This window comes from Cucumis sativus, chromosome 6, assembly GCF_000004075.3.
Source record: "Cucumis sativus cultivar 9930 chromosome 6, Cucumber_9930_V3, whole genome shotgun sequence".
Classification (NCBI taxonomy): domain Eukaryota; kingdom Viridiplantae; phylum Streptophyta; class Magnoliopsida; order Cucurbitales; family Cucurbitaceae; genus Cucumis; species Cucumis sativus.
The window spans coordinates 19,695,725-19,722,615 of NC_026660.2; the positions used below are offsets into that span (position 1 = coordinate 19,695,725).

At 35.9% G+C, this 26,891-nt stretch overlaps 1 protein-coding gene and 1 long non-coding RNA gene across 2 annotated transcripts; both read left to right on the plus strand.

The window, feature by feature from the left end:
• On the plus strand, positions 1-26,586 carry LOC101214176 (DNA-directed RNA polymerase I subunit 2). Its single transcript, XM_004146728.3, has 27 exons — positions 1-277; positions 5,484-5,566; positions 5,677-5,796; positions 6,216-6,292; positions 9,982-10,045; positions 10,134-10,204; positions 12,001-12,078; positions 12,176-12,221; positions 12,664-12,844; positions 12,932-12,984; positions 13,108-13,181; positions 13,354-13,471; positions 14,296-14,383; positions 14,821-14,936; positions 15,956-16,083; positions 16,161-16,240; positions 16,843-17,084; positions 17,161-17,325; positions 17,427-17,591; positions 17,875-17,949; positions 21,908-22,011; positions 22,104-22,179; positions 23,422-23,550; positions 23,628-23,768; positions 24,396-24,608; positions 24,871-25,128; positions 25,814-26,586. Exons 1-27 carry the CDS (start codon positions 112-114, stop codon positions 26,222-26,224), a joined length of 3,522 nt encoding a protein of 1,173 aa, XP_004146776.1. The 5' UTR covers positions 1-111; the 3' UTR covers positions 26,225-26,586.
• LOC116404524 lies at positions 284-3,626 on the plus strand. The gene is made up of 2 exons (XR_004217359.1): positions 284-2,397; positions 2,929-3,626. It is a non-coding gene; the product is annotated as an uncharacterized LOC116404524 (long non-coding RNA).
• Positions 26,587-26,891: the final 305 nt, after the last annotated feature.

The window sequence follows — 26,891 nt, forward strand, 5'->3', positions numbered from 1 at the left end:
GGGCTCTCCAAAACCCCTAAACCCTGCGCCTGCCCGAATAAACGTTGTCGTCTCTCAATCAGTCTCTAGCTCGGACGGAGGAAAGAAGAAGCTCCGACGCCGGCGAAGAAGATGGTAGTGAAATTTAACGAGAACGAAGACTATGAGGCGTTGCGCGAGCTGTTCAGACACCATATAGAATCGTTTGATCACCTCGTCGATGCCGGATTGGAGACACTTATGAACAGCATCAAACCCGTCGAAATTTACGACTCATTCACCAACAAAAAGCTTAGAAATATCCTTATTATGAATCTCTATGGCTTACTTTTTTTGTTCTGTTATATTCTGTATGTGTCCGGTTCAGTTCCTTTCAGTGTTACTGTTACTATTTTTTTTTGTGAGGGTTTAATTTCTTCCGCATGTTTATTGTCTTCTGATCTTGCTGAATACTTTTGTTTTATCTCTTTAAACTGAAGAATTTGATGAATGTCATCGCCCCTTTGATTATTTTATCCGGTTAACGTTAATTATTGACTGAAACGATGGAGACTAGATGGAGCTCTCTGTTACTGCTAGCTATGAAATTGGGGCTTATGAATGAGTGTAATAATGGATTGGTAGTTGTATCTTACCATAAATTTATATTATTTTGATATTTTCCCATCAAGCAAGTTTGGACGATGCATGTTCATAGTAAAAACGTAGTTATAGATCGAGGAGAAACATAGTGATACCTTTGGATGGTGCATTGAATTGGTATGAACAAATAGGAGCTTAGTTACGAAAAAAGCTTACCTGAGGGAACACTAAGAAGATGAGAACAATCCTAACAGTCCTCCTTTTTTGATTCAATCTCTGTGAAGGTCCTCTAATTTCTTTTATGCCACATTATCCCCAAACTCACAGCCACCAAATTGACGATAAGACAGCAGCTTGAGGAAAACCTTTAAAGCGAGCCTATCATTAGATGAAAGATAGCTTCACTAGCGGCCTCAAAAAAATCTTAGTTAATCTCATAAATGGAGAACAACTTTGCCCAACATTAGAAGCGAAAAGGCACCCAAGATATTAGTGAGAGTTGACCAGCCCTCTCTCTCTCTCCAAAAAACGATTTTGCCACTCACTTGTTGGATGATGCTGTTTTTGGAGAAAACCCAGCAGAATCCAACCTCCCCATCAATATCTTACCCCCCCTGTTCCTACCGATTTGCCCAGTTCGATTATCTCATGGAATGGTCGTGGCTTGAATTCCTGTAATAAACTACAGAGGGAACTTCAAAATTTGCAATCCTCAATTTGTTACGATAAATCATCGGCTTTAGCCAATAGGGAGGGTTCTGAGGTTGCTAAATGAAGATCATCTCATGGAATGGTCATGGCTTGAATTCCTGTAAGAAACGTGCCCTGGTTAAGGGGTTGTTGCAGCAACAGAACCCAAGTATTGTTCTTCTCCGGGAAACCAAACTTGATGATACCGATTCCCATATCATTAAATACATTTGGAGCTACCCATTTATCGACTGGACGACGCTTGATGTGATTGATACTTTGGGTGGTCTCCTTATTATATGGCGTTCACCCGATTTCACTCTTCTTGAGGTTATATAGGGCCTTTATACAGTTTCTATACATATTTCCTCGATGGATGGTTTTTCTTTTTGGCTCTCAACTGTATACGGCCCATTTGATGGTTTGTATCACTCAAATTTTTGGCAGGAACTTGATGATTTGGTGGGATTGGGAGGCGATTCTTGGATTAATGGTGGTGATCTTAACATAACCAGATGGTCCTGGGAGAAATCACATGATCAGTTTATTCCAAATAACATGCAGCTTTTCAACCAATGGATTGCAAATTATCATTTGAGGGACGTGCCTCTTGAAAATGCAACCTACACTTAGTCCAGCTTTGGACATACCCAATATGCCTCCTTAATTGATAGTTTTTTGGTTATTGGCATTTGTGCTACTAAATTTGGATCCTTTCATGTTCACCGATTAGATTGTCACTTTGGATCATTTTCCTCCTGCTATGATTGCATGTGATATTGATTGGGGTCCATGCCCTTTCAGAATTGAGAAGTCCTGGCTCTCTACTCCATTATTTTTGCCACTTGTGGAAACTTGGTGGACAAACAATAGGGTTGCTGGTTGGCCTGGACATGGATTGATGATGAAGCTCAAAGCATTAATAATGTTCTTTCGTTCATGGAATAACAACCAGTTTGGAGAGGCTACTTAATTACCATCCCTTATCTCTCAGCTTCGTGAGTTGGATAATATAGGCAACAAGACTCAACTCTTTGTAGAACAATTATCAACAAGTCGTTCATCGAGGGAACAAATTGAACAATTAACTACCCAGGAGCACATCCAATGGCAGCAACGTTGTAAACTTAAATGGTTCACGGAGGGGTATGAAAACACTCGTTTTTTTCACCATCTTGTTGCTGCCCGCAGAAAGAAAAGTTTGATTTATGAAATTCTCTTCGAAACAGTCGAAGCATATTGACTATGGACGATATTGAATCTGAATTTTGCGATTTTTACAAAAATCTCTTTACTAAGAAGACTGGTTCTTGATTTCTACCCATGAATGTGAATTAGAATCCGATTTTGAATAATAATGCTGCTAATTTTGAATGCTCATTTTCTGAAGATGAGGTTTTCTTGGCTATCTCTTCTGTTGGTGCTAATAAGTCTCCCATACTTGATGGATTTACTGCATAATTTAAAAAAGGTTTTCTACTACTTTAAAAGATGAATATTGATGTAATAAGTAGAATAAGAATAAAACAGTTAACCATTCTAACTGTTTTTGTAACAACTTTCCTATAACTACCTTTTAACGAACTCTCAAGATTCTTAATAAGTACCCCATCTCTTAGTCCTTGAAGACAGAGAATTCAATTGAAGAAATAATCCCTACTTTGAATTACATTAAAGTGGTATCAGAGTAGCCCCGATCTTTTGGGACGGATGGCTGGCCGGAGAGGAATAAACCCAGTTGCGGGGGATGATTGCGTGCAAGAAGAAGCGGAGGAAATCACCGCCCTCTCTCCAAAGACACCGACGATTCACTTGCTGGCCGTCGAGGAATCATTGGGAGATCTTCATAGCAAATTTGATAGGTTGATGGAGAATGTTGGCATGTTGAATTGGAGAATGGAGGAACCACCAGCGCCGCGACAAATTGAAGCAAATGTTTTGAACGGCCACAATTTTGATGGAAGAAGAGGCTAGCGAGCAAGAGAAAATCAAAGTCCCCATGGAGGTTTTTACATGAGCATGATGCTTTGTGGCGTTAGCTCCTTGTGGCTAACTACTACTATCTCTCTTGCGTTTGGCCGACTATTGTTAGAAGGTCATCAAAGTCCTCATGGAGCTCCATTTGCCATACTGCTGACCTTGTATTTTCTAGGACTCAACATTGCGTTGTTATGGGTGACAATATTTCTTTTTGTAAAGATCCGTGGCATGATTGTGGTATTCTCTTTTGTGATTTTCCTCGTTTGTTTCGTCTCTTTTGTACTCTTAATATTTCTGTTGTTGAAGCACGGCTTCTGATTTTGAGACTTGGAACTTGCACTTTAGACGTAATTTTACTAATCATGAAATTCATGAATGGGTATCTTTGTATGCTATTTTTGTCTTCTAGCAGATTTCGTATGGTGTCTGATTCTTGGAGTTGGACTATTGACTCCTCATCTATGTTTACTATGAAATCTATGATTGATGACTTGACAGGTGTTCTTGAGCCTTTTGAAAGGGATTTTTATTCAATCATTTGGATGGATCACTTCCCGAAGAAAATCAAAATTTTTCTTTGGGAGCTTAGTCATGAAGCTATAAACACTACTGATCATCTTCAACATTGTATGCCTTATATGTCTCTTTCCCTTTCTTGGTGTATTATGTGTTGTGCTAATGCTAAATCCCATGCTCATCTTTTTATTCATTGTCCTTTTGCTCGACAATTTTGGGATCACATTTTGGAGGCTTTTGGTTGGTCTACTGCTTTGTCCAATGACATTTTAGACATCTTCAACTCTCTTATGGTGGGCCACCCGTTTATTGGTTGCAGTAAGGTTATTTGGTTCACCGTTCTTTGGGATTTCTTTTGGACTTTTTGGGGCGAGCTTAATAGACGTCCTTTTCATCTTTTAGTTCTTTTTTGACATGGTATTGTCCACAGCTTTTTATTGGTGCGAATTGGGCACCCTTTTAGGAACTTTATCTTATCAGTCTTAGTTGCAAATTGGCGCTCATTTGCGCTCATTTGGTAATCACCTTTAGGTTCATGGGGTTTCCCCTTGTTTTATTTTATCAATGAAATGTTTATTTCTTATAAAAAAGGATAGTAGTGAGAGTGGTTCTCTACATTTTTCTGACACATTAAACATTATTTGGGAGAAAGAAGAAAATTGGACATCCTTCTTTGGAGTACACAACAAGCGTTGAGTTTTTCTTGGATGAGGGTCTCAATTTGAAAAACATTATGTTCAAAACCATGGAGAATGGAAAGAGGTTTCTTCATATGGGGAGGATTAAATCGACAGGCCCACTAGTGATATTTTTTTTTTGGATAAGAAATATTTCATTGATGAATAAAATAATCCAAAGAGTTAGTACAACAAGGAGAAACGCCAAAAATAACAGTTGAAGCCCAAGCGAGAGGGAATGATCACAATTGAAAAAGATAAAATGCAGACGAGATAAAAAGAACAACTAAATGTCGGTTAAGAACAAAAGCAGATGATCAAAAAAAGGTTAAGAACAAAAGCAGATGATTCGGAAAAAGGGTCCACTACCCTTTTACAAAACATGCCTACCATTTATGTTACTGAGAAAGATGATCTTTAGAGACGTTTGGAGTTAGATGTGGTGGTTTCATTCAACATGCAAAGAGAATCTAGATCTATCAGAAACATGTATTGAATTTTTTTTTGAAATGGAGACGAACTTTTTTATTAATAATAAGAACCCTCAATGTACAAGAAAATTATACAAAGAGAAACATGTATTGAATTGAAGGCATCTATCCGGATTTATACCAGAATTCCAATTGAGCTTCCAAGCGATCCGATTTACAGTATAAGTCATAGTTGATCATTCTTTAATATTTGAAGAAGGAAAGGTATGGGAGATCCATGGAACTTTTTTGTAAGAGGTAGTCGCAAGATTCCTATAAAATCCTGGTGCAGGATGTGGTTCCGGGGGGTTATGAAAAGTCAAGTGAAAAAGAAACAGAAACAGAGTAGAATCTCATTGATTAAACATCAGTGTAGGTTCTTGTTGATCAAATACCAGTGTAGGTTCTTGTTGATCAAACATCAGTGTAGAATCTTGTTGATTAAACATCATGCAGTGTCTTGATGTGTTCTTTCCATCAAATTTACTAGGAATTATTTGACTTAAAATAATTCATGTTGTGAAAATTTCGGGTTTTATTTATTTAAATTTGTGATTGTATATTATGTTATTCTTGACTATAGTTTCACTTTGGTTGGGTAAGCCTGAGTTATACCCACCACAGAAGGAGCGCAATTTGAGAACAATTCGGGAAGCTCTTCTTCCTTATGAAGTATGGTTTGAATTAAGAATTTATTCTGTTTCTTTTCCATTTGGTTTCTCTATGTGTGATTCTAATGGATTTATGGATGGCTATGTGTCATCCTTTTTCACCTCAAACAGTGTAGGCAAGCTAAAATTTCATATACCGGAAAGTTCATGGCAGATGTTTGTTTTCAATACGATGAAAAAGCTGTCATAAGAGAGAAGTTTAACTTTGGGCAATTCCCTATAATGCTGAAGGTTTGTGTTTCGTGGCTTGGTTTCATTTGTTTATGTTGGCTTTATAACTATTACTGAATGATGGTATCTTTGTTCTTTTCCTTTGTTAAATTATTATATTTCGAAATTGGAAGGCTTTTTTCTGTGTTTGTTTTCTTGGGAGGCGTTCTCTCTACTCATTGCCCTTAAGTTGTTTCCCTTTGTCAATATGAATATAATTTTCACTTGTTTCATATAAAACAAGAGAATATTATGTTTAATTATTTTTCCCCATCTAGAAGGAACTCTATAGTTGCTTACGTCTATTGGAATGTGGTTTTTCAGTAGAATAGAAACAGGTAGAAAGCTGCAAACAAGTGCATGAATTTCTTAAAACTTGGGTAATCTTTGTTTCCCTAGTTTTGCCTGGCCATTGATCTACTTTCTGTATTTTTGCTCAGTCAAAGCTTTGTCACTTGAGAGGTCTTGATCCCAAGAAGTTGGTCTCCTACAACGAAGAGGCATCAGAAATGGGTGGGTAAGTAACTCCACTATGCCTTTAGCTCTTCGTATTATATTAACAGTTGATTAATTTATTTGTAAGTTATATACAAAAAAAATGTTGTCCGAGTGGCACAACATGTATTGTTAAATTTGAGCTTTATATTATCAAGAAAGAGGCCGGTTTCCTTTTCTTAAAAACATCTATGGTTAAATTGCTAGTTAATGTTGAAAGTTGTCTTTCTTCACATGTCTTTTAGATTGTTTCTCATCATGATGTACTCAATTAGCCACCCCTAATGTATCCTAGTGGTACCAAAGGCATCCCTCTTTTGCTTTTAGAACTCTGAAAAAAGAATAAAAGAATGTTCGAACCAAAGTTCCAAACAAGGTGAGATAAAGAGAGATGAATGGGTAACTTAACTACTTAAGATCCATATCTTCAATGAAGAATTGCTCTCCTTCAAACCAAATCTAGCAATTCTTATTGTTAATTCAACAACTGCTATGATTCATGACAAACCGGCTTTGACAAATGACATACAACTAGGTAAAGAAATGAACCTCACTAAAACCAACCAAAATTTCAAACCAAAGCACGTAGACATAAAGATAGAAAAAACCTAACCAAAGTAGCAATCCAATGGTCTGGATTGAAGGTAAAAGAGAAAGTGGCAACGGTGGTGGATGCGCTACAACAAGTAAAGTAAATGGGTAGGAAAAAGGAAATCCTAAAAAATATGGAAAGTTCTTGCGACGGCTGACAATGAGGACAATGACTAAGGAAGAAGGTGGTGTTGAAAGGGGAAACGTCGACAACAAACGATTATAAAAACGAACCCATCTGGGAGAGAGTATTGGTTTTGCGAATGAGGATAATTGTTGAAAGCCAAGAATCACGAACGAGGATGATGGTTGGAGGCGAACATTCTAGGGCAATTGGATGACAACGAATAGGGTTGACAAAATTGTGACTAGGATTAGGTTTGAGGATGGTGTCTAGGGTTGGGTTCATCTACAAGAGAGGGTTAGGACATGCCTAATAGTTATTTCCAAGTTTCAGATGTAGCTTAAGAGGAGATTCTTCTCAAGGGGGTGCAATCATGCCAAGAACAATGCATCGAATCCCATTAGAACTCCGCAGTTAAGTGTGCTTGAGCAAGAGTATTACTAAGTTGGATGATCACTTGGGAAGTCTTAAAGTTCGAAAGTTGTCCATACAGAAGACAATTTTTCTATTTATAGAGATTTAGATAGCAAACTAACACTTATCCTAATTAATCTAAAAGACCAATCCTTATAAATCAAGGAGACTAATTCTGAGCCCAACCAATTGATAAGGATTTGTGTTGGGAACCAAGGTAGCATGGGATGCCTTTGTCCCACATTGGTTAGAATGGGATCACCAATGTGGTACTTAAGTGGTTTGGCTCTTCCATCTCAATAGCTTTGATACCATTGTTAGGTACTTAAGCACCTTGGATAACTACACCCCAAAAGCTAGCTATTGGAGTAGGAGAGCCAAGCCACTTAAGTACCACATTGGTCATCCCATTCTAACCAATGTGGAACGAAGGCATCCCATCCTACTTGGTTCCTAACAATTTGACCATGATAGCTTAATTTACTCTAATCATTCTATCCTTGAAGACAAACTCGTCCTCAAATAAATATAAAAAAATAATAAACAAACATTCTCAACATCCAAATACGCTGTAAAATTGTTGGCTTGAACAAAAGAAACTTTGATTTGTTGAAAGTTGAAAATTGGTTGAGTTAATTGTACTTAAAGAATGGGTTTTGGTCGATTTGCAATTGGGTTTGCTTGGATTAAGGAAAAGAAATGAAGAGAATCTAAGTTGGGTTGGATTACATGGGCCATGGGTACAAAATGAATAAATTCGGGTTCAATGCGTAGATTGCGGGTAGAAAAAAGATATTGAAACAAGCTAGGTTGGGTTGGATGGGTATTATGTTGAATATGTTGGATATTATTCCATCTTGTCTTCCAATTCGCAAGCTGATTGCAACTTTTTCCGCCGATGATTGGAAATTGAGTTTTAGGTGCCATCATCCGATCTTGCTGATCCTGCGATTTTCTTAATACATAGGTTGTAGAACTTTAACTTTGAGTTTTCTTTTTCAGTTGATTTTTCTTCTTCGTCTCCCACAACTCAACGCCCTTCACTATTCTTTTTGAAATAGAGACAAACTTCTTTATTAATAATAATAAGAGCTTAATGGACAAGAGAATTATACAATGAGCTAAATAAAGAAGTCCAAACAAGCGAAAAAAGAAGAATAATAGGAATCAAAACCCCGACATCTCAACTAGGTTGACACCCCCCTAGCACCAAAACATCATATCCCATTAAAACTAGCTTATTGCAACAATGAGAACAAAATCCGACCTATTACAATAACGTCCTTCACTATTGAGTCTTGGATCTTAACATGATTGCTTATCACTCCTTCATAATTCTCAAAATCTTCTATATTTTCTATCTTAGTTTCAGTGCTATAGTTGGGTTCTTGAATTTCATGAGTGTTACTCTCAATATTTGCAATCCTAGACTTTTCAAATTTTTGTTTTCTTGAAAATTCTTCCAAATTCTGGCCTTTTTCTTTTTCTTTTTTTTTTTCCACAAGAGACCACGGACATTGGCCCCACTCCTTTTCTAATTTCTTCCTGTACTTTAAGATTGCGTAGGAAACACTGACTACTTTGCTAGGTTTAGGACTATAGTGGGAACTGGGAAATGATAGGTGTTCTTGAATGGACATATGACTTGGTCATTTTTCATAACCAAGAGAGTATTTTCTGGTATTGAACGTTCTGCTAGCATCATAGAACTCCATGCTTGGATGATTCTTCAAATTTCTTTTTGCCCCTTTAATTTAAAAGGTTACCTTAATTATGTATGTGCTATTTGGCAACGAGCATAGCGCACATAGCCAACTCTTCGATTTGCATTGCCCGGAGTCTAGAGTTTTTGGTCTTTCACTAGTGGAACCAATGTGGGCCCACATGTTCACTCTAATACCAAATTGAGGAGATAAAGGAAAACATTCTCCAAGAATCAAATCAAAGTCTTTATTATGAGTCAAAGTTGTTCATACAAGAATACAATTTCTTAATTTATAGAGAATTGGAAAGCAAACTCTATTCTTAATTAGCCTAGAAAAACTATCAAATCCTAATAAACCAAAGAAAGGTAATCCTAATCCAAATCAATTGAGGATTTGACCAATATAACTTAATTTACCATAATCCTATTACATTAGTTCCCCTTTTGACGGAAGGCATATCAGTGAGAAAATGGAATTTTCTTTGTAGTACCTCATCAGTCATGAAGTTGTGAGGTTTATTTTATTTTATTTTTCTAATGGGAGAGAAACTGTTTCATTAAAGTCTAAACGACGCAAACTCGTGGAGGTTCTCCATTATCCCCACAAATAAGATTTAAAGTAACTCATAAAAAATGTCTAAAAAATCCACGCTTTCTTGATTTCTTTGTTATTGTGTCATCTATCTTATTGGTTATTTTCTCAATTAGTTTTCTGTTTCTGTTTATGTTTGTGGGATGTTGAATACTTTATTTTTATTTTTATTTCCAATGTTTTGGAGTGGAATGAAAACCATCACATCTTTTTTTTAATGGGGCAGCTGATTCTTCCAATGTAATTTTTGAAGTGACTATCCTAATTATTTCAATTATGTTGTAGTTATTTCGTTATGAACGGGCTGGAGAGAGTTGTTCGGCTATTGATAGCACCCAAACGAAACTATGTAATTGAGCTACCTTTTTATCTTAGACCTGCTAAATTATTTGAAAAAGATTATTTGCTATATCTTAGTGTCATAAGTCTTTTTGCAGCCAACGAGCATGGTGAGGAATTCATTTTCTGATCGACGGGAAGGTTATACTGATAAAGCAGTGGTTATAAGGTTCTTTTTCTTCATTTTCTACTTAAATCAAGTTTGTGCTTCAATAGTTCATGCTCACAATTTTTTTGTTGCTTTCTTTTGTGTTTTTTTGCTTTTTTAACATGATACAAAAGTTTTCATTGACAAAATGAAAGGGGACTAATGCTCATGATACAAGCTTACATAAAAGGAGAAAATGCATGTACATGGGAGTTCATGTTATTATACAATCTGGTTTTTAACTTGCTCTTGGTGTAAAATTTTACTTCTTTTTTTTTCTTTCTATTTTCTGTGTATTTTATGCATATAATTATTTTTTTAATATCCGTTAGTGTCCGGGCTAGTTTACGCGCACCTCGACTAATCTAACGGGACAACCCACTTGACCCTACAATATTTGAGTGTCAAGGTAACCCATAGGAAATTAATTCCTAGGTAGGTGACCACCATGGATTGAACCCATGAGCTCTTAGTTAGCTATTGAGACTGTTCGTCCTTTTTTACCACTAGGCCAACCCATGATGGTTGTATTTTATGCATATAATTGGAAGAGCTTTTTAAGGGTTCCTTCTTCATTTATTTACCACAATTTATTGGTTGATAAAATTGGTTTCCTTTTGAATTTTCTCCTATGCTTAAGTTTTATGTTTTGGAAAAGTTGAAGTTTCTTTCCGTAGAACAGTTCTTTCCTGGTTTCTTTTATTATTTATTTATTTTTTAAAATATTTATTTATTTATTCAGTTAGAATAAAAACCCCAAACACAAAGAACTTAAATGTACGAGTACAACCTACATAGACAATCTTGTTCAAGTAAATTCATCACTCATCACTTCAAAACAAATTCTAATGAAATCAGACCAATCCCACTTTGAAAGATGAACAACAAAACTGATCTTGGTCAATAAATTAATGTCTTGCATTGAAGAAAAATGCTATTAATTAAAAATGCTTGCCCCTTGGTCCTCCCCGCTAAAATCCTCAGATTTTTCGAAGGGCTTGGTGTCCATAGTCAAAGATTGTGGTATTATTTTGGGCTGAGAAATTTAGGAAGTATTTCTGTCACTGCAATTTTGTTACTGCCAGATTTAATAATGCTTTTATAGAACTCTTTGGAGCTCTAGGGTCATTGGCTGGTTCTTTGTGGAATCGGTAGGATTTTCTCGGGGGTTGAACCATGTGGGTTAGAAGAAGGATCTTTCTGGTGCTTTTTATGTCTAGAATCTAAAGATTACTCCTTTCAAGTTCTATAGTTTAAACTGGGCTGTCTTCCTCCAAGTTTTGTGATTGATCTGCTGCTGATCCTCCTGCATCTTCCACATTCCAAGTTCTGCCGGTCTGCCGTTTTGGTTCATTTCTTGTATCGTTTTTTCTTCAGATTTGTTTCTTACTTTTTGGCTGCTTCACACTGTTGTAATTGCTGTACCTGGATTTTCTTTTGGTATTTGGTTTTTCCTTGGTCCCCCTCTCACTCTTTTTGGCTTCTCTATTTTTCTCATGGTATAATTCTCTTGTACTTTGAGTTTTACATTAATAAAGAAGCTTGTCTCCGTTTAAAAAATAAAACTTCTCTTGAGAAGCCAAATTGAAGGTAATTTTTCTTTTGCATCTCTTGTAAGATCAAAATTACAAGATGAGCACGTGGTTTTACCTTTTGTTGAGGCTTTTCTAGTTGATGTTTTCTCCCCCTCCTATAAATTGCTTAGTATCTTTTAAATAATATGAATACCTTTATCTTCTTTGTTTTTGTGGATTTGTGGGATCTACATTAAATTTTTAGGTATCACTCAAGTTTTTATTTTTTGATTTCCAATCCAGGTGTGTAAGAGAAGATCAATCTTCAGTAACAGTCAAATTATATTATCTTAGGAATGGAAGTGCCAGACTTGGATTTTGGTAATGGTTGTAGGCATGGCTTAACAGATATATATACCTATTTAAAGTTTCACCAAGATTTGTGATGCTAAAGGCATTTTTTATCGTAATTTTTCAGGGTTCAGGGAAAGGAGTACTTGCTTCCCATAGGGGTCGTCCTAAAGGTTCAATTCTACCCTCATTCCTTTTGATATTTTAATGCTTTCATTATCTTCTTGTTCAATTGTAAGGCGAGTCAATAATTTGGTGGGACTACAAAGTTCAGAAACAAACTTAGATACACAAAAGAATACAAATGGGCAATGCAAAATTAACAGGAAAAAGAGAGTCTAAAATACAAACTATAAATTTTATTTATTGATTCAAAGCTTTCGGCTTACTTTGCTGTTAGCTTACTTGAAAATCTTTTTGTAATCCTCCTTGCTTGGGAAGCTCATTCCCTTCCCTTGCTTTTGTATGGTTCATTTTAACTTTTAGATATTTTGTTTCTTGTTAGAAAAAGACAACAGCATATGTATTATTGTTTTTTATTTTGATCCCGTCTTTCTTTCAAATCTCAATATCATGAACAGCACAATGAATTCCATATTTACTTTGTTTTGTCAGGCCCTAATTGACACAACTGACCATGAAATATATGCAAGTCTGACAAGCTGTTATAGTGACAAACATGGAAAGAGTAAGGGTGCTGTTGGAACTCAGCTTGTTGGTGAAAGGGCAAAGATTATTCTTGATGAAGTTCGAGACCTGGCACTTTTTGATCATCGTCAATGTCTAGATCATATAGGTGATTAGCTCAGTATAATTTAAATGCAAAACTTTTATGCTTTTGACTGTTATCCATGTATACTAATTCAGTTTACTATAAATTTAGGACAACACTTCCAGCCAGTCATGGAGGGGCTGGGAAAAGAAAAGTTTTCTACTGTGAGTTATATAGTACATGTTGACTCATGACACGTTCATTGGTCACTATATAAACTTCTTTTTTGGGCTTGATCAATTCATAAAGCATTCTATTTGGTCATTGCTCTATATCCTTCTTTGTAGGTTGCAGACGCAGTTCTTAAAGACTACATATTTGTTCACCTCGACAACAATTATGACAAGTTCAATCTGCTTATGTGAGCTACCATTACTTTTTTTAATCTGTTTTCCCCTAATTCCAAAAGAATCCTAAAGAGTTGGATTTATTTTAATGGACTGGTTGACTTCTTTTTCTTTTGCATTTGTGATTTTGTATTGTGTATGCTGCTGACAATTTTTTTCCCGTGTGGCTTTCTTCCCCTTGACAAGTTTTATGGCACAGAAACTTTTCTCCCTTATAGATCAGACTTCTGTACCTGACAACCCCGATTCCTTGCAGAACCAGGACGTTCTGCTACCTGGTCAGCTAATTACTCTTTATCTCAAGGTAGAACTGAATTTTTATTTCATTAGATACTAAATGTGGAAAACTTTCCAGTCTTCTACTGTGGCAACGTACACCTTCATTGAGATATATGCAGCATGTCATGATTTATTTTGATTGAATTGCAATCAGTCGCAAGCTTTTGCTTTTAGATGGTGTGCTTTTGTTTATCTCTATAAGTATGGTTTTGGGTTTAGGGTTTAGGGTTAATCTTCTTTCTATATTTTGCAGTGTAATCGTCTGACATTTTTTTTCAGAGTATTTCTTTTTGTTTTGTTGTATACTCTATGAATTGAGTTTGTACGTCACAGCCTTCCTATCTGATGCCAATTGCAATGTAACATAACCAGCCCAAAGGCAACGAGGTTGCAAAAAGCTTCTCTAGTTAGGAAAAATATTATTTGTAGATCAATCTAATAACTATTACCAAGCCTACATCAAATAGCCATAAGGAAAGGGCATATTCCATGAAAGATAAAAGATTTCTATCTTTTCCTAACAGTAATATGTGATTCCTCTCCAAAAATTCGTGTTCTTTTCAATCAATATGCAAGTGTGTCTCTTTGGAAGGAGGTTGCGGAAACTCAGCTATCAAGAAACGTAGTGTAAATACTATGCAGGCTCTACACATAATTTGATAGATTCAGTTATTTGGGTCATTTCTATGTTATGTTAATAGCTTGACTCTGCTAATACAAATTCTATTTTTTATTAGAAAAATAGCTGGCCCTTAATAACCTTTTTTCGTGTGATAAAGTTTATTTGTTAGTTCCTAATTATAGAAAAAAGGTTTATTTGTTAAAAAAAACTGATTGTGTGAATTGTAGGAGAAACTGGAAGACTGGTTGCAAAAGGTGAAAAAGCTTCTTGAAGATGAAATTAGTAATCCCAGCAAAAATTTTGAATTCTGCAGCTGTAAGTTTTTTCAAACGATAGGTTATTTTTTATTTGTTAGATTAACTTTCATTGACTTACTGGCCGTGTGGGCCTGCTGCTGGGGGCATGCATGCACTATCCGAATGTGAAATACTATGCTTTGAAATTTACACACACAGACAACCTCTTTAGCTGAGGACCTTTGAGTACAGCTGGTTTTGTGTTTCAAATTCAGCTTAAACCTTCTTTTACACCATCTTTTCTCCTTGAAAACACAAAAGAAAAGCTTGAAGCTTTAATTCTATATTTTCTTTTATCAATGAAATCTTGTTCTTTTGTTAATTTTTTTTTAGTTTTATATTTAATTTTTAAAATTATTTTATGACATTTAATTGGAAGTAATTTTCTCCGATTTCACTATCAGCAGTTACATATTCTTTTCTTTACTGAAAGTTTCAACTCTTTTATATCATCAGTAGCTCATGTGAAGAAGGTCATGGACAAGAATCCATCAAAACAGGTCAGTTCAGCTGTTGAAAATATGTTGAAAACTGGAAGACTCGTTACACAAACTGGCCTAGATCTGCAGCAGGTAAGAATGTACTTGTTACACATGTAATATGATGTTTGGTTTTTTCTGAATGTTCGATTGAATTCTTGAACCAGATTTATTATTTGCAAAATAAATTTGAATTCAGCGTTAGTAATGATATACATGCTTTACAGCTTGAATTTTTATTTTGGTTATTTTGTTTTAGTTTTATTTATCCATTAATTTTTGGCTGCAAAGAGAAGAAAACCATGCCAAGATATTTTTAAGTTTAACCAATAAGTGCATAATTTAGGTCATTACTTGATATCTAAAAATATCTTATCCAAAAAAATTGGACAAAAAATATCGGAAATACAGTTTTTTTTTGGAAATATTAATGAATATTAGCGTTGGGGGGTTGCACCAAAAGACTCATTAAACTAATGGTATTGGTATTGAGGTTCTCATTCTCATTTGGCCAAAGGGTCCCTTTACATTTCCTATAATTATGCTGAATCATCTGCACAATTTGATTAATTTTACAAATTTAAACTTTAAAGGTCCATTTCCTGCAACTGTAAAAGAGTTCTTTTATACTTTATGCATTGAAGTCCTCCCTTGGTGTTCTCTTTTCTAAAAGTTTCAGCGGGTTTCCATTCAAAATATTCATCGTACTTGGGTGGGTTTTTACTGTACCTTTTTGATAGATATTCCCTTGTATTTTGTTTGCTTTATGCTTATTTATTTTTAAGGTTTCTTCTTTTTTTCCTTGTATCTTGTATTTTGGAGCATTAGTCTCTTAAAAGTGTGATATCCTTTTCCAAAACGGAAAAGAAAAAAACATTTTATGCATTTAATATTCTATTGCCATTCTAAAATATGAACATTTTTCGCTTCTTGGATATGATGATTGATGAGGGTGTTAAGGGGGTGTCAACCTAGTTGAGATGTCTGGGTGTGCCTGCTTATCCTCACTTCCCCTTTCCTCTTTGTATAACCCTCATGTACATTGAGCTTTTGTCTTTCTATTTCTCAATATTATAATAATAGTGAGATTTGTTTCCTTTTCAAAAAATTAGAGAGCAGGGTTTACAGTTCAGGCAGAGCGACTTAATTTCTTGCGCTTTGTGTCTCATTTTCGTGCTGTTCATCGTGGAGCTTCCTTTGCTGGACTTCGCACTACAACTGTGCGGAAATTGCTACCTGAGTATGTTTCTCTTATGCCATTTAATAAGTTCATGGTGTCATGATTGTTTCTAGCTTTGATAATTTGGTATTCTGTAGGTCTTGGGGTTTTCTTTGTCCAGTACACACTCCTGATGGTGAACCATGCGGCTTGCTGAATCATTTAACCAGCACCTGCAGTACGTTTGCTGTTCCTTTGATGTGTCTATCTATGAATTGTTGTACATATCTGTGGGTGTGGCCCGTGTACAAGAATTTGCCATGCAGGGACTTAGATTTTATTTTTTCACTGTATAATCATTTGTGATGATCTTGGGGGAAAAAGATTGTTTTGTTACCTTCATTGACGACCATACTCGTCTATCTTGGGTTTATTGAGATGAGGAATTGCAGGACCATCTTCAACTGAGTTTTGAGTCTGCTAATTAGGGCTAACTTCACTCCCACAAGGGTCGTGTTAGCTGACCAGATTCAATAACAAGTATAGACTATTGCAAAACATAAGACTTACATTAAAGACAAGTTAAGGGAAATGTTTTAAACATGAAAAACATCATATATGCCTTAGCTGACAAATTATAATAGTTAGTACTTAGTATTACACTCGATGTTTCCCTCTCCCAAAATCCGTTTATCATTTTGGTACTTTTATTGTGATTATAAACTTTTGTGCTGGCTGTAAGTTTTTGTACACTGCTTTCTAGTAGTTTAATGGCCAGTCACTATATTTGCAACAGAGTGAATGAAAAATTCATTTGGATTCTACATCTGTCTATTTCAGGAATTACGTCACACTTCAATTCTCAAGGAAAAGTTCGAGACTTTTACAAAATAAGGACGTCTATTCTGAGTGTTCTAATTGCAGTTGGAATGATACCGTCACTACCGAAGCTTGTTCAAATGGGTCTTCCTGATTTTCTTAACGTGCTTTTAGATGGTCGAATCGTTGGTTATATATCATCCAATGAAGTAGAGAAAATTGTTGCTCATTTACGTCGGTTGAAAGTTTTATCTCCCCACGTGGTTTGTACTTGTGCATTTTTCTGCTATTGCATGTTTTTCTTTCCCATTTCTCTCATTCTTATTGGGTATGTTTCAGATTCCCGATGATCTGGAAGTTGGATATGTACCTTTGAGTATAAGTGGAGCATATCCTGGTTTATACCTTTTCACATCTCCTTCTAGATTTGTCCGACCAGTTAAAAATCTTTCAATCTCCCCTGAGGATAATCACAATATTGAACTCATTGGCCCATTTGAACAGGTTATAAGACAATTGAGACCTATTTTTAAAATTATTTGAACAGATTATAGACACTTCAAACCAGCAAGTTAAAAAAACTGACTCATTATTTTCTTGAACAGGTATTTATGGAAATACGATGCCCTGATGGGGGTGATGGTGGGAGGAAAGATGAGTTTCCTGCAACACATGAAGAAATCCATCCAACTGGGATGCTCAGTGTGGTTGCTAATCTTACCCCTTGGTCTGATCACAATCAGAGCCCACGTAATATGTACCAATGCCAGGTTTTTCTTCTCATGGATCATATGGAAATTGTGTTTAAAAATAGCTCTTGATATTTAAAGAGTAGAAAATAATTGTTTGAAATTAAAGTTCAGCATTAAAAGATGTATTTCTAAGCAGTTCATAAAATTTAAAAAATAACAGGAAGCATTTAAAATCATAGAATTTTAAGAAAATACACTCAAATGTATCCTGTTAATTTATCCAAGGTGCTTGGACTTTATTTCATTCTTAATTTTGTTTCTTTTGTATTTGTTCTTCTAACTTCTGATAATCTGAGTGTAGATGGCAAAACAAACAATGGCATTCTCCCTGCAAGCTATTCGGTACCGTGCAGATCAAAAGCTATACCATCTTCAGGTTTGTTGCCATCTTGTTTATTTTTTGTTAAAATGATTTCTCATTAGAGCAAGAGTCAGCCAAATCTCTCTGTTTTCTATCAAGCAACGGTTATTGGATAATGATTTTAATTAACATATTGGTAGTATATGCATAACAGACAGATCTGAGATTCGATTTGTTCGGAAAAACCCCTATGATCTCCAAACTTTGCCTTTAACTTTGATACAAATTTGTTAAAGCGAGGCTAATGATTAAACATATCCAAACAAAATGGAAGCTTTCGGAATTGTTGGATTTGAAGATTTTAAGATAACATTTCTCATAAAGATTTGCCCACTCCCCCTCTCCCTCTCAAACAAACAGCCTCTCATACTTAAGTTCCAATTACCACCTAGGTTCCACATAATCTGGACTTTGGTTTTTTGGTATTGAAATACTAAAACTACTCTGGACAAAAAGAATAGGCAAGTCCTCTCTCCTCTCTACTCCTTCCCAACCACTCCCTAGTTTCTCCCCAGCTTCGGCTTCCCCTAATTCCGGCAAGATAAGTAGTTTCAGACATGGAGGTGAAAAGCTGCAAAATCCTAATTCGTTTTACTGCATATGGTTTGAAAGAGGATATTTCCATATTGAAGATGTGGATTTTAGAAAAATTCTCAGTGTCTAAGCTCTAACTTGAATGGTGCATGGAAGTTATTACGAACCTAATGAAAGAACCAGAATGGAAGTTCTTTTTGGAGGACAGAAATGACGGGCGTGAATCAACAAGGCTAACCAAATTTTGAACTCCTTCAGGTTGGTTCATGAGGTGTGTAGCACGAAAAGGATCCGATAACTTCTCCTTTATTCACATCTTCTCAGGTGATTCCAAGAAGGGATGGTCTTCATTTCTTAATATGATCAAGGACTTTTTGTTGATTCATAAATACGAACAGTGGCATTTCTTCCTGCAACACGACTTGCTTAAGATGGGATCACGGCTTTTAGTTAAGAACCTTCCTCTTAACCTAGGGAGGAAAGTGTACTTTAGAGGTTTGGAAGAAATAGTTCTGGATACCCTTAACCTTATTGATTGTTCTGAAGCCAGAATCCAGGTGAGAATTTGTGGGTTCCTACCGGCAACCAGTGAGATAAAGAACACTTTAAGAGCAAGTTTCTTCCTTAATTTTGGTGATATTTAGTCGATTGATGCTCCACAGTTCATTAAAAAAGATCTTTCACTTAGTGATTTCACTAATTCTATTGATTTAAGTAGATTAAATGCAGTAGCCTTGGATGAAGAAATCTCAGTGGACCTCCCGTTAGTGGATAATAGTCTAAATATGCTGCAGGTTCTGACAATCGATAGAAACCCTTTCGAAGGAAAAAAAATATGACTGGTGCTTTACTTTCCGACTGGCCAGCCTCCTTTTCGCCGGAGAAAAAAGAAAAGAACACACTCCAAAATTGAAATTCGTGGGAGAAGAGCAACAACCACTCGTGGGAAAGAGGCAAGGAATTTATGGAGGGAAGAGAAAAGCAGTGGCAATAAAGCACTTGAAGTCAATGTTGTTTGTTCTCCCAAATCTTCATCTGTCAGCAGCCCCCTAAACGACTTCAATGCTGCCAATAAGAAAGGATCCAATTTGATGGGTCTCACAAAAGCAGCTTGTAGAGTGACGCATGGGTTCTGGTATGCCAACGAGGAAGAGGAGGAGATGGGGCCCACAAATATTAAAGATAACGATTTTTCCTTCGCCTCTAATGAAGTATTCCAACAACCTATCTCTTTGGACAACAGAAACAAAAAGAAAAGGTTAAAAGAAAAAAAGGACCAATCGGAAAATCTTCTATTCAAACAGTGTTAAGGACCTCCTGAACTTTTAGGTAATTCACTTGGTCCAAAGAAGGCAACATATTTTCCAGATCCTTGCTAGACAGATTCTTAATTAACTCTGAATGGGATGAATTGTTTGCGGACACCAGAGTTACACAACAAGCTCGATTATGCTCAGATCACTTCCCCATACTTTTAGAGGTAGTGGCTTTTAGTTGGGGGCCATTCCCTTTTCATTTCTGCAATAGTTGGCTGTTAGACAAGTAGTGCTGCAGATTCATTGAAAACTCGGATTCGGGAAGTTACCAAGGATGGTCAGGTTTCGTTCTATCTTCCAAACTTCTTTGAAAATTCAGCTGTAGAAATGGAACATTGACAGCGAAAAAGCCAAGAAATATAATAAAGAGAGCTTGCTGCAAGCTTTGGCAAATGAAGAAGATAAGAACGAGCTGGACTTGGCAACAGAGAGTAGTACCATAAAATGGATGCTGAAAGCTGACCTCCTGGAACTACATAAAAGGGAGGAAAGAGATCTTATTCAGAAAAGGAAATTAAATTGGATGAAATTAGGCGATGAGAACACCAAGTTCTTTCATCGCTTTCTATCTGCCAAAAAAAGAAGAAATCTGATTTCCGAATTAGTGAACGACCAAGTAGTTAATAGTACTCATGGTAGCCACCCCTTCCTTTGGCACACTAGTGGTAAGGAGAATTTGAGATTGAGAAGCCCATGGATTAGTATTTCAAGAGAATGGCGCAAGATTGAAGTACTAACCAATTTCAGAATTGGTAATCGCAGCAGTGTGTTTTGGACTGATCCATGGCTGGATAATATCTCTCTAAACAGCAAGTTCCCTAGATTATCTCATATTGCCCTCTTGCCTAAAGGGTCAATTTCTGAGCACTGGGATAGCCAAACTAGTTCCTGGGTGGTTTACTTTAGGAGATTAATAATACAAGAGGAGGTTGTTGACTTTCAAACACTGATGATTTCTTTAAATGGGAAAATGGTAAACTCTATCCCATATAAGAAAGTTTGGTCTAGAACCAAGTGGCTTTTTCGCTGCTAAATCCTTGGTTACTCATTTATCACTTGCTTCTCCCGTTCTTTATTCAAGAGGATTTGGAAAACTAAGAGCCCTCATGCTTCAAGGAATTTAAATGTGCCTCTTCACTGCAAGAAAAGCTTCCATCTCATTGCCTATCTACCCATATGTGCCATCTATGTTGTATAAATCAAGAAGACCTTCAACACCTTTTTTTCGAGTGTCCTTGTGCAGCAAATTGTTGGTATAGGCTGCTGCAAATTTTTAATTTCAGATGGGTTTTTTATGGCAGTTTTTGTGGAATTCTCTCTGGATCAGATTTAAAGAAAACCTCGTCAACTTTATGGTGCAATGTAGTCAAGACCTTATTAGTAGAAATATGGTTTTGAAAGAAATCAATGTGTTTTCCACAGTACGGATTCAGTATGGATTTGAGTATGCTCGAATAAATGCTTTATCATGGTGCTGCATGGTCAAAGGATTTCAGGATTACCCCACACAGGACATTCACCTCAACTGGCAAGCTTTTATTGTTTAGTCATTTTGAGTCCAGCTAAGGAGATTTAGGCAAGGGCCCTGTTTTTGCCTGGATTAGAGTTGTCTTTTTGTCTTTTGTTAGTGATGGGCTGCTGTCTTATGTTTTGGACTATTTTTACTTTCTCGATGTCATTTCATTTCTCTATTTTTGGATATGATGAGGATGCTAAGAGGGTGTCAACCTAGTTGAGATGTTTGGGTGCGTTTATTGATCTCTAGTTCTTTAATCGCTCATTGTATAACTCTTACTTTGAGCTCTACCTCATTTCTTATAATAAATAGACTTGTTTCCTTTTAAAAAATACATAACATTTCTCATAAAAAAACTGCAACATAATCTGGAACTGAAAATGAAATCTTATTATCATCCATTATATTCTTTCACAATCTTCTGGGCTGATGACAGTGCAGAAGATGTCGATATAACTAGATTCATGTATTGATGTAAATTGTAACTTGAGCCAAAATGTGAAATACACTTGATATGTTCAGGCACTTTCAGTTATTACCCGTCTTTCGTGTTTGATGCTTTTGGTTGCTTGCTTGCAATAATGTGCAAACTTCAAAATGTTTGTAGACTCCTCAAACCCCTATTGTTCGTACAAGCACATATACGAAATACAACATAGATGAATATCCAACTGGCACAAACGCAATAGTGGCAGTGTTGGCATATACTGGGTAAGAAAAATGGATTGTTGGATAAAATCAGATGGGGTTGATTTATGTTTTTTATAGTCCTAATCATTCTATTTTATTCATGATGTACGTAGTTATGACATGGAGGATGCGATGATTCTGAACAAGTCTTCTGTGGAGCGTGGAATGTTCCATGGACAAATATATCAGGTCTGTTTATCATGTGCTTGCCCTTGTGGTAAATGTTGAAGTGTAGTCTTCGTAACTACTATAATACAATTGCTCAACTTTTGCATTCTTTCGTATTTCCTCAATTCCTATCCTTCCGGTCCAGATGCTGCTATCACTGATGCTGCAATTGCGTAATCTAATAGTGAAATTGAGCTCTCTTATCAAGTAATTTCATTGAGAAAGTTATATTGTTTTCTTTCTTAAAGTGTGATGTAACTCAATCTCCGCCCACTGATATTAACTTCCCAAACAACCAAAAAAATATTGGGTGTGAAACTAAAAACTGTGAAGTTAAGAACTTTAAACTTGAACAAATTTTTTACTATAAAGCGATCCTTCTTCTGCCCTAATAATTGTATGTGACACTACCAGGCAATTTCTTGGAAAGCAAATCGTTCATTGGCACGACAGTCTATGATCACTTAGCGTAATGTTACATATTATACATAGATTTCCTTCTTTGATCTTGTGAATTCCATTCCTTAGAAATATTGTAACGTTCTCAAATCCTTATTCTTAAATTCTGTAGCAAGATTTTTCACAAGTTCAATGGCACTCCTTTGTTATTATTTGTAAAAGTAATATCTTCTGCTTATACAATGGAAATTGAGATCTTATTATTCTCCGGTTGTTTATAAAATATGGTATTACTAGGATTTGCTTGACTTTGAAGATACCCACGACTTGAACAACTTTTATAAACTGTTCAAACCAAACTCTCAGAGATTTAGTAGATGTTACTACATTCAAATTCCTTCTCAAATCGGATGGCAAAGTTCTGACAACTGCAATGGTTGTTAGGGTTTGAAGTACTGTAGACAGCTATGGTTCATAAGTGTTGGCAACGGGTAGGGTTTCTATAGGTTGTGAGGGTTAGTACGTTTACTTTGATGCCATCTCAAACTTGAGATGATTAAAATTTTGTAATATATTAAACTGTGCAACTTTGATCGTCTTATATAGAGGAGACATAATACATATGTGGAAAGAATAATGACTATGTAAACAAAATATTGACAACTAATATTTACAAACACGTGATAAAATTTACAACTGACAAATGGTTTTATGAACTATTTCTGTTAAATGATGGAGTTGATTGATAAATGCGGGGTGTGCATTCCATGTTCTTTTTCCCATGACTTATATTTATTAAATTCTTACAACACATTCTTGCTGAAACTAAATCCTTTGTTCATGCATTGTCTGATAACTTGGCAGACAGAAACTATTGACTTGTCTGATCAGGGCAATAGATCAAGTCGAAGTCAGAAGATGTTTAGGAGGAGTAATATTGATACATCTGTGCGATCTATCATAGATGCAGATGGGCTGCCTTATGTTGGTCAGGTTAGCCTTATTTTCTGTGTTGCCATCTTGTTTTTCTCCCTGGGTTTAAAGCTAACTAAATTTATGATGAGATTCAGATGATACAACCAGATGAGCCTTATTGTAGCATTTATGATGAGGTGGCTGGCACAACCAGAACCATGAAACTTAAAGGTTCAGAAGCTGTTATTGTTGATTATGTGTCTGTTGATGTAAAGAATAAGAATAACCCCCAAAAGGTAAATAGGGATCCTTGGTTATTATCTGAATTGTAACAGCACATAAATTGTTATAGTGAATTGTAACAGCACATAACTGTTTTTGTTTTTATTACTGTTTTAATTAACATTTGTGAGTGATGATGATAATTTGACCGGTTCATGATTTGAATCAAGTATTAGTGTCATGATCTTCATGGCAAACTCTTGTCTCTTTGTTATATGCTTGTTTGAGTTAGGTTATGGGAAGTTGCGTTTGTGAACTTGATATTGTAAATAGAATTACTTTTCTTGGGCTCTTTATAAGCTTGTCTGACCAAAGCTTTTGACCATCTTACCTCTTTTATCATTCCTTTGAAACAATAGTATCTTGAGAACTATGCGCTTGTGTAGGTAGATATTTTATCCTTCTTTTTTGTTCCCGTGTTTTTTTTAAGTATTTTCTACAAATAAAAATTCAACGATCATTAGCAGAGAATATCTTATTTTGAGTACTTGGTGCTCTTTCTGTTATCTTCTTACCCCCTTGGGTTTGTATTAAATACGCAGTTCTCTTTGTCCAATGTTTTTAATCAATTCAGATTTTATTTCCGTGAAAAAGTAATCTGATGAAGGCTCTTTGCTCTCCCTTTTTCTCTTTTTGAGCAGGTGAATATACGCTTCCGACGCCCTCGGAATCCAATGATTGGAGATAAATTTAGTAGTAGACATGGGCAGAAAGGTGTTTGCTCCCAGCTATGGCCAGATGTTGATATGCCATTTTGTGGAGCTACAGGAATGCGCCCGGATTTGATTATCAATCCCCATGCTTTCCCTTCAAGAATGACAATAGCAATGTTGATGGAGTCTGTCGCTGCGAAGGTAACAATATCAAGAAATGGAGTAACTATTTTTTAAAATTAATTTATAAGAAATGTGAAAATATATTGAGAAACCAGAAGGAAAAGCCTAAATCTGGGGTTCCCATATGAAATTTATAGGGTGGGGTTCATGGTTAGAAAGGGAAATTCGATGTTTTGTTATGAAGAAAAGAAATTATTATTTCGCCGAAGTTTCATTGCTACTTTTCGCATGCTTTATAAACCATTTTTTCTGGAGTTACAGTTTCAATTACTTGTTACAGGGAGGGTGTTTAAATGGAGAGTTTGTTAATGCAACACCGTTTAGGAGTTCTGTAAACAAAACGAATGCTGGAGATGAAGAGACAAACGGCGAGACACTTGTTGATGAACTTGGCTCCACGTTAATAAAAAAGGGATTTAATTACCATGGTCTTGAGGTATTGTACAGTGGAGTTTACGGAACAGAGCTAACATGTGAAATTTTTATTGGACCGGTATATTATCAGCGTCTTCGGCACATGGTTTCTGACAAATATCAGGTGATTTTCTTTTGTACTAATTTTTTAATTTACAATTGCTAAATTATCATTATTATCATTACTGTTATTATTATTATTCACACTAGCTTTGAAGTCTTAGCACTATTGGCTATATGAATGAATTAGTATTGGCCAATTCAGTGACATTGACGTCATTTTGTTCGGAAGATAGATATTCTGTTATAATCTTTCATTATTTCATTTCATGTATCTTTGTTAGCGTTTAAAGCAGTGCGACGGCTTGGGTCAGAATTGGTCGAAATGCCAAAGCATGGGAACATTTTGTAATTAAATCGAAGTATAACTATATCTAGAATTGTGGATATATGTCTAATAGTGTGTTACATGCCTAGAGTTCAAATGACCGAATTTTTGGCATCTTCTACCCTACATACTATCATTTATCTAGTTATGAGAACTATGGTGAAATTTAACAAAATATTGCAATGTTTTGTTGTGATCCACTATACACTAATAAATGATTTCGGTGTTGTGATATCTATAACATCTAGAGATCCGAAGTCTCAATAGTGCATCATTATCTATTTTCTCACTCAACGCATGCGACAAGATCTGTTTGTGTCAAGTGTAGGCGCTTGAGATTTTTCTCTTGTTGAGTTTAAGCATTTCTGGGTCTCTGGTGTTATCATGGACCATTGATTCAGTTTTGTGTTGCTATGATCAGGTTCGTTCCACTGGAACTGTGGATCAAGTAACTCGGCAACCCATCAAAGGTAGAAAAAAGGGTGGTGGTATACGCTTTGGTGAAATGGAGCGCGACTCAATGCTAGCTCATGGAGCATCATACTTGTTACATGATAGGCTTCATACATGTTCTGATCATCACATTGCTGATGTATGTTCACTCTGCGGCAGCGTTCTAACATCATCTTTTGTCCAGCCCCCAAAGCGTGCTGTGCGTGAAATAGGGGGGCTTCCCCCTGGGAAGGCTCCTAAAAGGGTTACATGTCATGCTTGCAAAACAAGTAAAGGTATGGAGACAGTAGCGATGCCTTACGTCTTCAAGTACTTGGCTGCAGAGTTGGCAGCGATGAACATAAAAATGACTCTCCAACTAAGTAGTGGAGCAGCCTGATTTGAACAATGCTCATCTATTAAGATCTCGTCCTCCGGATTTGCTTGGTTCATAAGTGAGATCAGACTCAAGACCGGTTTCATAAAGACGACTTGGCTGCTCTCGAGTAAAAATTTATTGTCCTGGAGGTGATCAAATTTTGAGTGCTATTTTTTCGTTTTAGGGTCTGAGGTATTGTTAGTTCCCATTTTTGTACTCTTTAAACCCTGAGCTAATGAGTTCTCTTTGTTTTATTTGTCATAATTCATTAATTTGTATTCCTTCACAAACCATGGTGTAACATAAACGAATGATTTTGTAACGTCTAATGAATCTTATGTATTATAATTTATAAAAATTGTTCCATTATTAGAGTTGTTTCATTGTTCTGAAGTGGATGTATGGTGCTTCATCAGAAACAAACCTCTCAACTAGTTTTTTTGGTAGAAAACAAATGTAAAAGCTTATGATTGGTAATTTTTCGGTGGGCTTAGAGCCTCGTTTGGGATTATTGACAAATTAACGTATTGGTTAAAATTGGTATTGTATTATTTTAAATATAATTTCCTTTTGAAAGGGTTCCTTAACAATCTCATAGTGCTACCTCAAGGATATTCAACATAAAAGTTGTTGCTTTTTTTTTTCTTTTCCTAAATTTAAATATAACTTTCTTTTTTATTTTTATTTT

What these genes read in the sequence shown, in the direction of transcription:
- LOC101214176 (XM_004146728.3), top strand. Translation starts at nt 112, where the DNA reads ATGGTAGTGAAATTTAACGAGAACGAAGACTATGAGGCGTTGCGCGAG. An exon ending in AATTCCCTATAATGCTGAAG is followed by an intron (nt 5,797 to 6,215) that starts GTTTGTGTTTCG and finishes ATTTTTGCTCAG; the next exon opens with TCAAAGCTTTGTCACTTGAG. An exon ending in GCAGTGTTGGCATATACTGG is followed by an intron (nt 22,012 to 22,103) that starts GTAAGAAAAATG and finishes TGATGTACGTAG; the next exon opens with TTATGACATGGAGGATGCGA.